The sequence below is a fragment of the Nelumbo nucifera genome, chromosome 1, assembly GCF_055504915.1.
Source record: "Nelumbo nucifera cultivar China Antique chromosome 1, China Antique-T2T, whole genome shotgun sequence".
Taxonomy (NCBI): domain Eukaryota; kingdom Viridiplantae; phylum Streptophyta; class Magnoliopsida; order Proteales; family Nelumbonaceae; genus Nelumbo; species Nelumbo nucifera.
In genome coordinates, this window is record NC_142649.1 from 6719413 (window position 1) to 6733354 (window position 13942).

The 13942-nt window shown below is 38.5% G+C and overlaps 1 protein-coding gene across 2 annotated transcripts in view; it reads left to right on the plus strand.

Moving 5' to 3' along the window:
- Window positions 1–12760, plus strand: part of LOC104587020 (uncharacterized) — a 39536-nt gene extending 26776 nt beyond the window's left edge. For both annotated transcript variants that reach the window (XM_010244448.3, XM_088896564.1), the window contains exons 7-9: window positions 3319–3416; window positions 4843–5053; window positions 12508–12760. In XM_010244448.3, coding sequence (XP_010242750.1) covers window positions 3319–3416; window positions 4843–5053; window positions 12508–12593 — 395 coding nt within the window. In that variant the 3' untranslated portion in view covers window positions 12594–12760. The remainder of the gene's footprint in view (window positions 1–3318; window positions 3417–4842; window positions 5054–12507) is intronic.
- The last annotated feature ends 1182 nt before the right edge of the window (window positions 12761–13942 follow it).

Here is a 13942-nt window from a genome sequence, read left to right on the forward strand (position 1 = left end):
TCACCTCTTACCAACTTCTTTCTGGACGGGATAGGATATCCCTTGCTAATGGCTCCTTAGCCCCTATCACGGTAAAGGGAGACATTAAGACCTCTAATGCCCTGACCATATCATCTATTCTTCATGTACCTAAACTTAATACCAATTTGCTTTCAGTTAGTAATTTGACTAAATCCTTGAATTGCAGTGTGACCTTTTTCCCTTCATATTGTGTTTTTTTTGGACATGGAATCTCAGAAGGTGATTGGGAGTGGCCATGGGGCGAATGGGATATATCTATTAGATATGCCTGAGCAGAGCCAAGTACAACCTTAGAGAACTGCATCTATTTTAGAGTCCACTAGTCGTATTATGTTATGTCATAGTCATTTGGGTCATTTGTCCTTTTCTTCATTGAGTCAGTTGTTTCTAGAGTTATTTAAAGGATTTAGTTTATCGAGTCTTCATTGTGAGTTCAAAGCATTGTAAGAGCACTTGTCCTTCAAGTAATAAAAGATCAACTATTCCTATTAATATTGTTCACGCTGATGTGTGGGAACCTTACCATTTATCATGTATGGGTGGGTATAAATATTTCATCCTCTTTATTGATGATTTTTCATGATATACTTGGATTTACCTTATGCATTCTCGGGCTGAAGTGCCTAAACTTGTGCAACAATTCCATGAACACATACTCAGTTTAATACCCGCATCAAAATAATCCGGTCAGACAATGATAAGGAATATTTTGAAAAGGGCCTTACATCCTATATTGAGAAGTTTGGGGTTATTCATCAAAGTTCATGTGTCCGCATTCTACAACAAAATGGAATAGTGGAGAGGAAAAACAAACACATTGTGGAAGTTGTAAGGATCATTCTTTTTGCTACTCAACTGTGAAGTTTTGGGTGATGCAGTTTTAATAGCTACATACCTTATTAACCGCATGTCTTTTTGAGTCTTGGGGTTAAAATCTCTCTTTGGAGTCCTCTTTTTTGATGTTGAGATTTTCTCTATTCCTCCGAGGGTCTTTGGTTGCACTTGTTATGTCCAAATTCCTAGTTCCAAAAGACACAAGTTTGACCCCAAGGCTCAGAAGTTTATCTTCCTTGGTTATGCCTCCACATAGAAAGGATACTGTTGTTTTCATCCCATTAGTAGCACCCTGCTTGTTTCCATGGATGTCACATTTGCAGAGTTAGTTCCTTTTTATATCCATCCTTCTAAGGGGGAGAGATCTCTTGAGTTGTTTTCTTCACCCCTTCCTTTGCCAACTCCAGTTAAGTCTTCTGTCGAGCCCTCCATAGTTACCCCTATTCCCATGGAGGGATCTTCTCCTTTGAAGTCTTCCACTCCTGCTCCTCCCCCTTTTCCTGCTAGTCCTCCAGTTATTTCCACTCATCCTATTCTCCAAAGGTGGTACCAGTGGCAAAGGCAAAGGCAGACACAGGTTGACCCCACACCTCCTCCAGTTGAGACTTGGGCTCTCCCGATTACTGAAGAGAGGATATGTCCATCACCTCCTCCACCAACACCCTCGTTTCCAAACCTTGACCTACCCATTGATTTGAGAAAAGGTAAGAGGAAATGTGTAGCTCATTGTATTTCCAAACACCTTTCCTACAACTTATTGTCCCCATCCTACTATGTCTTTCTAGCCTTAGCCACACCAGATTGGAGGGATGCTATGAGTAATGAAATAGAAACCCTTCATAAAAACAATACCTGGGATATTGTTGACTTGCCATCTGGGAAGGAACCTTGTTGGGTGCAAGTGGGTTTTCATTATCAAGTATTGTGCAGATGGGTCAATTGAGAGGCATAAGGCTTGGCTTGTAGCTAAGGGATATATCCAGGTAGATGGGATAGATTACACTGAGACCTTTTCTCTAGTTGGTAAGATGACTTCGGTGAGAGTTCTTTTATCCTTTGCCGTGAGCTATGATTGGCCTTTGTATCAATTTGATGTAAAGAATGCATTCCTGAATGGTGATCTCACTGAAGAGGTATATATGCCCCTTCCTTAATGGTATATATGGCAAGGAAATGCAAGGTTAAGGTGTGTAGATTGAAGAAATCACTTTATGGCCTGGAACAATCTCCACGTGCTTGGTTTGATAGGTTTAGGGCTGCTTTTGTTTAGTTTGGCTACACTCAGACGCAATCAGCTCATACCCTTTTTGTTAAGAGAAAAGGCACTCTGGTGACATTCTTTATAGTTTATGTAGATGATATTGTGGTTATTGGTAGTGATACAGAAGAAGTTAGTGCTCTCAAGAAGTTTCTCAATTCTGAATTTGAAATTAAAGATTTAGGGGAGTTGTGGTATTTTCTGGGCATTGAGGTTGCTAGGTCCAAGGAAGGTATCTTTATTTCTCAACGGTGCTAAACCTGCCTCTACCTCTATTGATGTGAATTATAAACTCTCGGCTAATGATGGAGAGCTTTTAGTTGACAAGAGAGTGTTTCAGAGATTACTGGGGAAACTTCTTTATCTATGTATGACTCATCTAGACATTTCATATGTTGTGAGTGTCATAAGCCAATTCATGCATGCTCCCAGAAACACATATGGCTGTTGTAGAAAGGGTGTTATGCTACCTTGAGGGAACCCCCAGGAAGGGTAAATTATTTGCTGAGCATGGACACATGAAGGTAGAAGTATATGGAGATGCTGATTGGGCAGGAAATGTGTATTGTGATAACCAAGTTGCTATTAACATTGCTCACAACCTAGCTTAGCATGATAGAACTAGGCACATTGAGGTAGACAGACACTTTATACGGGAGAGAGTGGCTTCAAGAGAGGTGTGCCTACCTTTCATTGCATCAGAAGAGCAGCTAGCAGATTTTCTAACTAAGGGAGTCCCAAAGGCAAAGCTTCAACATTATGTAAGCAAGCTGGGCATGATTGGCATCTATGCTCAGCTTGAGGAGCGTAGTGAGAATGGGGGCCCTAGTGTTCTTTATTTCTTTTAAGTAGTTCTTAGTTATGGGTCTTCTCTTTTATTTTCTTTAATATCTCTTTAGTGCTGGCCGCCCCATTAAGGGCATCCAAGTAATTGTACCCAGACTTAGAATTATTAATAAAAGTTATGAAAGGGGGCTAGAGAGAGAGGTTCGAATTCTTCTTTTCTTCTTCCACAACCTATTCTTGAAACTTCTTTTCTTCTTCTTTCTCTTTCTCTCTGTTCTTCTTTTCTTGCAATATCTGAATTATTGTAGGTGTAATTTTCAACCATATACATCATTTTCTTTAGTGTGATACAAACCTTTTAGAGTTGATCTGCCTGCTTTATGGTTCCATCCTTTTCTCAAAAAATTCTTTGATTACAGGGTGGGTACTGGAGTACCATGAAAGTAGACCAGGATTGAAGATATTACAACAAGGAATTGATGAGTTCATAACTTCCTATGAAGCGCAAGAGGAACAGGTAACTTTCATCTCATCACTTGTATTTTTGCTTGAGATCCAATTTACCGGCATTGGGGTTGTCTGAAAATAAACATGCATATATGCGATTTTTGTACATATCCAACCATTTGAAATGAAGTTCAAATGGTTAGCACAACAGATAACTTTGATTATACAATGGGTGGGGATGGAGGCTAATGCTGGTTGATTCTTTAGCTAAGCAAGGGGTAATTAGGGATCAGTTGTATTGGGCTCAATTGTAATTCTTGTGCTGTATTTTCTTTAAGAGTGAGGCTGCACCTCGCGCGTCCTCAGAGAAGCTTGTAACAGTTGCTTATCCTTGGTGATTTTAATTAAATCTTAATGAATTTTTACTTATAAAAAAACCTATTCTGGTGGTTGTGTTGAGCAGCCATTACGTTTTACCATCTTGGGACATAAAGCAGACACAAGAATCAGAGGATATACCTTGAATGCCTATATATATATGCATGCTATGCTAGGAACATATGCAGTTTGGGTTATGTTGTTTACATTGCATATGACTCACCACCATTGAAAGCATGTTGTGCCCATTGCTTAGATTTTTCAAGGACATAAACTCATTTGTGATTGACTGGGCCATGGTGCACAAAGAATTCAAGCGTATGGATTGGAATTTGATTCAACTTGAGAGTTATTAAGAGACACAGCAGCCATTGTTACTTTTTTGGCCCTTTGCTTTCCTCATTAGATTGCAATTTGTTGATGTATTTTTGGGCCCTTTAAGGAGGCTTTCTTGCCCTCCTCTTTCTAGGTTACATACTCCTTGTTATATTAAAGAGATACTGTTATATATAAAAAAGAAAATATATAACTGTGAATTCATACATGAGTATTAATGGAGTTAACCTTGAATGATATGGAGGACTGTGTTCAGGTGATGGGTTGCATGGTTTCAGAATGGCAACTCGGGGGGGGGGGGGGAGGGGTTCCTCTTAGAGGCATCCGTGAAATCAGTTTCTTGAATGTGGTGCTTGGAAGATTTATTGATAAATCGGATGCATGGAAAATAACCACTTTCAAACCAAACACAGCCAACTGGATGGCGTGTGGGAATTGGAGGATGTGAAACAAGATTACCCCATTATCTTCTCACATATTTTCTCAGGAACCATAAAAATTGATTGATTAACCATTGCTTCTGCTTCTCTGTATATATGTACTATTGATGTTTTTGGTACATAAACATGTTTTGATTTTATGAAGGCCTACAAACTTGAAATAAGTCTTCTGTGTTCAGATATTAGTTTTGTGTTTGTATTTACAAGTTTTCAATCTTGTTTGCATGTTGTCAATGGTTTCCTATGTAGATGCCCTTTGTGTTCTTGTCTTTCCAGGTAGTATGCAGGTTATATAATTCTGAATACCATGCCAAGGCATTTGATTCATTTTGAATGATGCAGGCAAGAAAAGAGAGAGAAGCCCGTGCTGCAGAAGGAGGATGGACAGTTGTGGTACATCATAAAGGTCGGAAGAAGACAATTGATTCTGAAAGTGGAATTACCGTAGGTTCTGTTGCTCAGGCTGCTGTTGTTGACAAAATGGCAAAAAAGAAAAGCAAGGAAGTTGGGCTTGATTTTTACAGATTCCAGCGAAGGGAGGCCCAAAGGAATGGTATGGCAATAATAACTAAAATTTTATTTTTCTACTTTCTTTTCAAAAATAATTACTTCCTTATGTGCCAAAGGACATCATTGATAAAGAAAATGTAAGAGAGTTAAGTAGAATTAAGAATTTCTTAGCTTTGACTCAATTAAACATATGCATGCACATTAATATACATATACATTTGAGTATTCAATTGGTTCCTGCTTATTTCTACTTAAAGCATTGATATTTTGCTTTCAAAAATCTCTAGTTGCCTTGTCTTTGTTGGTTGCACCTAAGCTTGGTAGCATGCCAAATGGAGCTGAAGATCATAGTTGAACTGTGATGAAGCAAAATTTCTATACTTTTACTGTCTCTGAAATGAATTTTATGATACCCTGTATTAGCCATAATTTTGTGTATAAATATGATTGTGTTACTAGTTGTCTATGAAGGTATAGGTTTGAGAAGAAGAAAAAGATGAGAAGAGAAGAGAGAAAAGGGAAAAAAAGGAAATAAAGTTGCATGGGTTGAGTTATTCTCCTCGGACCCAAGATGAATTATATTTATATTATGGAATGACAATTACAAATATGCCCTTAAGATTTCTGCATAATACAATGATTCAAAATTACATAATTGTCCTCACACACTCAACACTAACCCTTAAAGCTGAGCCTAAATATCTATCATGCCCACCCTACTTTACACTTTTAGTAAGGCAATCAACAAGTTGCTCATCTGACTTCACACATAGCACGCAGATCTCCCGACTGGAAATTCTGTCTCTAATAAAGTGTCTGTCAATCTTGATGTACTTTGTGTGATGATATTAGATTGGATCGTGTGTAGTGTTTATAGCTGCTTGATTGTCACAATATAGCCTCATTGTAGAGTCTACCTCCAAGAAGAATACAATATCCAGAAGTGAACGTCTATCATCAATAAAACTAGTCCAAGCTGCATCGATATATGCCTCAACATTTAAATGCTTGTGATTAGAATACAACACCCCCTTGCCTAGACAACCCTTTAAATAAGAAAGGATCCCTCCTATTCATGACTTGCATATGTGATATCCTTGGTTTGTGCATGTATTGACCAATGTTTTAGAAGGTGTGGGAGCCTGGGAGGCATACGCCTGGAGGTGCCCCCAAAATGCGCTGAGGTGTATGCCAGCGGCATTATACCTCTTAGGCGTTCGCCTCAAGTGCAAGAGGCATACGCTTCATATTCCTTTTTCATGAGGCATGCTAGAGGCACATGCCTCGTGCACCTCAAGCACAACTTATACAAAAAGACAAAAAAAAAAAAAGAAAGAAAAGAAAAGGAAAGGGAAGGAAAGGGAAGGAAAGATAAGGGGAAAGAAAAGTGTTATCCTCCTTCCTCTTCAGCTAGTGTTATACATCTTCATTCTTCTTAATATAAAAGATTTTTATTAAAAATAAAAAAAAATTAGATCTTCCTTCCTCATTTTCCTCCTTCTCATCCCCCTCTTAAGGAGGCTTATGCCTTTTTGGCAAATATTCTCTTTTATTCTGCTGTTTCTCTCTTCTCTTCTTCCTCTTTCATTCTAGAGAAAACATCCAAGTCAAAGTGGTGCGTCGGTTGAAAAACTATCTGTAGCCCTTTTACAGAGAATGCCATTCATAGAGATTGGAGTTTGATAGCTATCTCCTCGTCCAAAGGGAAATTGTATCAAAGACAGTGGGGACCACCTCAAAAGTGAACTTATAAAATTAAAATTCAAAGGAGGCAGCCTTTGGAAATCCTGGCCCATCCAGGGTGAGTGGGATATTTAGAGGTGTGAATGGCTCGATCAAGTGCTGTTTTCAGGTCCTATTGGTAATGGGAACTTTATAAAGAGTGTAGTTGTTAGCAGTTCTATAAGGGCCAATACTGGTAAAACATACAAACCTGAAAGATGTTATCATTGAACAAGACTCTACGGTGGTGATCAGCTAGTTGGGTAATAACAACTGCAAAACAATATGGCAGTATAGACAAGAAACCAAGGAGAAATTGGCAGGAAGGGACTCGGTTGTAAATTTTAGTTGGGTGCCAAGATTAGTAAATGCAATTGCTGATGCTTTGGCTAAATAATTGGTGAGCAGGGAGTGTATCTTTTGGGATACACTGTAAATATTGATAATTATGGGAGAGGGAGGTAATCTGACCTATATTTGGGGAATGCCAAGCTTTGCTTATGTAGGGGGTTAAGTGGTGTTCTTCCATCCTAAAAAAAAAATCTGGTGTACATTATAGTTCATATATAAAGTTTCTGTTACTTGTCAGAAAAATATCTTCATTCTTTCAGTTTCCTTTTATTCCAAAATATGATTTGAATAAAATGGAAACATCCCCAATCAGCAGATCACTTGTGCCCACAACCCAAAACATCAAATCTGTATTTTTTTTTTCCTTATTTCACAAAAAATAAAAAAATAAAAGTAGATACCTCTTCCAAATATTCATGAAAAAAATGTCATGTTTTGCAAAGAAACATGCTTGTTGCAATTCATACACCTGCTAACATTACCTGTATGGCATAGTGGTATGAGCAGTCTTCCTCATCCAGCTACGTTCATCAATGATCTCCCCTGCACATTGTATAATATATTTGAATGTCAAGGTTATAACTGTGGGGATCCAAACTAGGTGGTGGGAGTGCCACCGAGTGGGGCCATGGGAGTTCCAGCTAATTTTGCATACGAAAATTTAGGAAAAAGAGGGAAGAGAGAGTAGGGAGAATATGTCTATAAAGGAACTCACTCACTTCCATCTCAGCAAAATGGTGAAGTGGGCACCTCCGGAAGCTTCCCCTGATCTTTATAGAACTTCAATAGCCTTCAAATTCGAACTACAGCTTCTCTTCTATGAAGACTCTTGGTTGAACAAAGCTGCCCTTGCCGGAACTTGCCACACTTGGAGGAATTGTTTCTCCAAATCCCCTGCTTGAGTAGACTGCTGCTCACTATTTAGAGATCTTTATGCTTCCTCTCATTTTCCTTTAGCTAAATCAAGGCCCTAAGCCCCCTATTTATAGAGCAGGGAGGCCTAAAACATTCTAATTGAGTTTAATTTTGAACCTAGATTGTTCTAGGTCAAGATTCAAGCAAGATTCAAACCCCATGTGTGTTTCAATTGAAAATACCAAATTTGAGCTCCAAAAATTTGAATTTTTGGGTGTTTAATGTATTAGTAACTAGGGGTCCTCAACAAAAACTGAAAAATCTGGTTAACCGAACTGATCGGTTTGGTTTTTGGTTAACATATATATATATATATTATATTTATACAATTATTTATATATATTACAAATATGGAAAACCAGCAAACCAAAGAATTGAACTGAACAAAAATCGAACCAATTAACCGATTAATTCAGTATGGTTTCGGTCTGGAACCATGAGCAGCTCTATTAGTAACTGGCTTGGGACCATTCTAGAGTGCTCCACACATTGTTTTGAGCTAAAATTTGAATTTTCCAGCACAATAATGGTTGGGGAACATGGTAAAAGGGAGAAGAGTAATGCATGGCGGAAGTCACACACCTAGGTTCACCCAAGTGCCATTCAGATGGTGCTTGAAGCTGTGCAGCTAGGCATTGATGCTGCATGGTTGTCCCAAATTAAAAAAAAAAATCAGAAAAATTGTTAAATTGACCAATTTGGGGGGGGGTACTTGTTCTTTTGGCCAAATTGCTTGAATTGCTCAAATTGGAGTGGTTGATAGGAAAATGACCACAATGCTCCCAAGGGGCAATACCTGGAATGGTCAAAGGGTGTCTACATAAACTTATTAGAATATATGCTAAACTGTTATTCTAACAAGCTAGGCATTGATGCTGCATGGTTGTCCCAAATTAAAAAAAAAAATAAAAAATCAGAAAAATTGTTAAATCGACCAATTTGGGGGGGGGGGGGTACTTGTTCTTTTAGCCAAATTGCTTGAATTGCTCAAATTGGAGTGGTTGATAGGAAAATGACCACAATGTTCCCAAGGGGCAATACCTGGAATGGTCAAAGGGAGGGTCAAAATGGGGTGTCTACATAAACTTATTAGAATATATAATATATGCTAAGCTGTTATTTTAACAAAAACGAACAAAGAAAAAAAACTACTCAGAATTTTTGATGAGAACAGAACTAAATTTAACACATTTGATTCCAAAAGGGGTTAAAAACAAAAGTTTAGGAGGAGCAATTCAGAGAACCTGAACATGAGATGGACCAGTTCAAATGATGACCATATTGTGTGTGTGTGTGTTTGACCATTGAAACTTATAATGTATTAAATTAAAACAAGTGAGAAAAATATTACAAGCTTAATTAATGACAACAACAATGGCCCATTAGCCAACACTATGTTATAAAGATGCCCAAAACAGATGCTGCCTATCTACCCCTTGTTCAGCAAGGGAGGCAGCTAGCCCATTTGCGCTTCTTCTAAACCCACTTGAATTCAGCATTCAGCTCTTTTGCGTCCCTTTCTATTTCCTTGAAAGCATTCTTGAGAGTCCAGGGAATATGTCTGTTTTTTCTTGCCCAAGAGATGATAACTTTGGAGTCCCCTTCCACCTTCACTTGTCTGAGGCCCAACTGCTTAGCTATCCTGAGACCTTGTAGTAAAGCCAATAATTCATCATTAATGGAGTTGTCTACACCAATTGGCCCGGAATAAAGGGCCAGCAATCTGCCCTCCTAATTTCTAATTCCCACCAGTTCCTGTCATCCAAGGATTGCCCATCGAGCTTCCATTATGATTCAGTTTAACTTTACTACCTTGTGGGGGTTTCCACTCCATTATTTTGCTGTCTTTGTTTCTATAGGAATGTGTTATCTCCTTCCGAGCTCTTAGAATATCAGTCACTGTGAAATCCTGAAAGTATTCCATATTTTTAATCCAGAAAGCAACCTTCACTTTTATTGCCTCAATAACCTCCTCCGCAGATATACTTTTGCTAGTGAAAATTCTATTGTTCCTTTCCTTCCAAACCACCCACACAGTTGCAGCCTTAGTGACTCTCCACATCAGTCTTCCTATTTTCTTTGATTGCCTTAAGAAATTAGGCCTGAAAATGTCCACATCTTGGGGAGGGATCAACCTGCAGCCAACAAGATCACAAAAGCTCCCAGACAAGAAAGATAAAGAGATAGGAAATAAATAAGTGGGGTAGGGCTGTCCATTTTTCCTACACAACAAACACATATGAGGAGAGAGGCAACAGAAAGGCCTTCTTTTCTGCAACACATCCCAAGTGTTCACCTTTCCAAGGAAAGATTCCCAGCAAAAAGCTTGAACCTTAGGTGGGATAGGCTTAGACCACACTTTTTTCATTGGGAAGTCCACCCCTTGTGAAGCAGGTAAAGTTAAGGATTTGAAAAAAGAGACGCAAGTGAAAAGTCCATCCGGTGAGGGAACCCAGATTCTAGAATCATCCAAAAGTGGGCCCAAAAAAAGTGTTCTCCAGGATATTAAGAAGGTTAATCAAAGATGCACACTCACTCTCCCTTAAACCTCTTCTAAAGCCCAAGTCCCAGTTGAGGCCCGAGGGAGAGGAAGTGCATAAGGACACAGGAACTTCCTTGAGGTTAGAGAGAGCAAAAAGGTTAGGGAGCTGATCTTTTAATGGAGCTTCCCCAACCCAAAGGTCTTCCCAGAACCGAATTATATCACCCCTTGGAAAGCAATCTTTTAATGGATTGCTTTCCAAGGGGAAGATGAAGTATAATGAGGGTTGAGTTTAGCATCCCAACCATTACCCTCCTGACCATGTATGCTTGCTATAACTTTGTAGCATAACCTGTCTCTTACGAAGGGGAACCTCCATAACCATTTACCCAGGAGAGCAGTATTTTTGGGAGAGATATTACCTAGTCCTAAACCCTATATCCTTAGGCTTGCAGACTTGATCCCATTTAACCAGATCATCTTCCCAGAGTTCCCACAAGAAATCTCTCATAAATTTCTCTAACTCTAGCAATTCTTGAAGGGACATGGAAAGTGGATAGGAAATAAGTGGGTGGATTTGCAACGGTGGCTCTAATCAGGGTGATTCTTCCTCCAAAAGATATGTAGTTTCTTTTCCAAAAGGCTAGTTTTTCTGCAAACTCCTCTAATACCAGCTTCCAAAAACCATCAGCTCTCAGGTTCCCCCCCAAAGGTAATCCTAGGTAGGTTACAGACCAACTCCTCACCTCACAACCCAACACCTCAGCCAAGCTTGAGAGTTCCCTCTCTTCCAGGTTAATACCAACTAATTCACTTTTAATCTGGTTTATCCTCCGTCTTGACATATGGGCTATGAAATAAAGTGATGAAATCCCGAGAGGTGGGAGTTAGAAGAGCAGGAGAGAATAATTAAATATGTTATATGCATCATCCAGATTATATCGTTGGTAGTTGCTGTTGGGAGGTCAGCCAGGGGGTAGGCTATCTTGGGAAGCGTTTTTGGAATTTTATAACACCAGTTGGGTGTGTAGTTGGGGAGGAGGGGGATACAGTACTTGATGTTATCTGTAATAGAGGGATATACTTTTTCGATGCAAATTTGTCTTTGACATCAGGGTGTTTGTTAGGGAATTCGATTGAAAGAAGGATGGCGGAGTTTTTGTTTTTGTTTTCTCTTCTCGGGTAATTTCAAAATTCTTATCACCTTTTTTCTACCTTTTTTTTTGTCTTTTGGTGAGTAATGAATCATTTTACTAAAATATTGGGAGCATAAAAGATACATGGTGAAAGTTCCCAAAATGAGACAAGATGCAGCCTCAGATTAAAACATAGAATTACAGTTTAGCCTAAAAGATCTGATTCCTATGCATCCCTTGTTTAGCTAGTGAGTCTGCTAACCCATTTGCTGATTTCTTTCCCATTGGAACTGGACTGACATGTTTGTAGTTAGCCATTTGAATCTTCGTAGATCCCCCTTATAGGACCAGGCTGCTCTTTCTGGTTCTTTTAACCACTGGATCACTAGCTTGGAATCACCTTCGATTAAAAGCTGTTCACAATTCAGTTCTTTGGCAAATTCAGCTCCTTGTAACAATGCTTGAATTCCTGCATTAACTGAATCCCCTACTCCTATAGGGTCAGAATATAAAGTGATAATTAGCCCCTCTGTATTTCTAAAATTCCCCCAACACCGAAAGGTTCCGGATTGCCTAAACTGCTACCATCAAAGTTGAGCTTAATGACACCCTCTTGAGGAGGTTTCCATTCTGCTGATGGCAATTCTCCATAAATCATCAAAAGAGAATGGAAAAAATAGTTCCAAAGTCTTCACCCAATTGATGGCTCTATGAGTTAAACGTTCCCAAACAATGACCTCATTTTCCTTTTGGTGTTGATGAGTTTTTACTGACATCGTATATTTCAAATCCTGTAAGTCCAATTGCTTGCATCCTAATATTTCCTCTAGCTGAGCATTGTTACTTAGGCTTTTTAAATTTGGACTGAATCAACAAGTCTATTCTTTGCAGAGATTATGATGTTGCAAAGCAAATTTGAGCAAGATAGAAAACGGATACAGCAATTGAGAGCTGCTAGGAAGTTCCGACCCTACTGAATTATGCGCACATCTTTTGAAGGAAGCCGTGGAAATTTCCCACTTTTTTCTAGTAAGAAGCCTTCTGGTTGCATGAGATCTTGAAGGATCTTATGGAAAAATTTTCAGGACTTCAAATGTACAAATTTTTCGATGAATTAGAGTATTTCCAAATTCCAACATAAAAAGATGAATTAGAGAACAAAAAATTTGAGATATTTATCTCCCAGTACTTCATTGTGTCAAGGATTCTAAAACCCAAGGTTTTTAAAACTGAACCGGACAACGAATCGTTCAGGGGTCCAATTCTTGGGTCGAATGGTCTGACCATTTGAACCAAATGGATGGCCCACTTTGACAAAAGAAATAAAAAAAAGCTAAAAACTGCTGGATGGTTTGAACGGTTCAACCACATGGGTCAGTGGTTTGTTGACTAAATCAATGGTTTTTGGCCAAAAAGATGGTTTTGGGATAAAATGGAGGACCAGTTCCGGTTTTTCCAGTCTGACTGTCTGGTCCAGTCTGGTTTCGAAAACCATGCTAAAACCAATCTGAATACCATACAGTAAAGGAGATTGGATTCAATTCTCACAAGACTGTTCACATCGTTCTCACAGCCTTTTACAGCCATGCCTTGGAAATATTTTCGTACTTGGGTGCTTTTTATGGGGAGATATTCCCAATGCAAGACTAAGGGACTGTGCAAATGGCGTGAGCACAAGACCGAATCCGATATCATGGTAAATAGCCTTTGGTCAATCCGGTTTGATCCATTTTGAGTGCATGGAGCAGTCAATAGGTCAAGTCTACACAAAAGAACCGAACCAATTATACGGATTCTGGTTCTGAGTTTTGTGTCCTGATTATAAATGGATTGGGACCGGTTTTTGCTGTTTTGAAATGATTATGTATTTAATATATAATAATATATAAAGGTCCAATGGGTTTTTGTTTTTGTAAGTTTTGTAACTTTGTTATACTTTGTCTAAAAAGTTAAATTATATAGACAGTATATAAGTTATTAAAACACTTGTTTATACTAGCGGGGACCCGTGTGATGCATGAGATTTATTAAAGAAAGCTAAACAAGAAAACACATAAGAGTATATAATTGTTTTATATTTTTAACTTTTAAAAAAATGACTAATTATTTATATTTTATAATACTTTTAATAACTTTTTATAATACAAAAATAACATTAATCTATTTCAGTTAAGCTTATTCATCGAACTTCTGAAACCAATCAGCCCAACCAACTCAACCTGAATTGCTCAGTTTCTAATATTTTCAGTTGAAATTGGGATCAGTTTTGTTGTGTCCATTTGTAAATTGACCAAAATTGAATGACCCAATCATAGATATATATTAA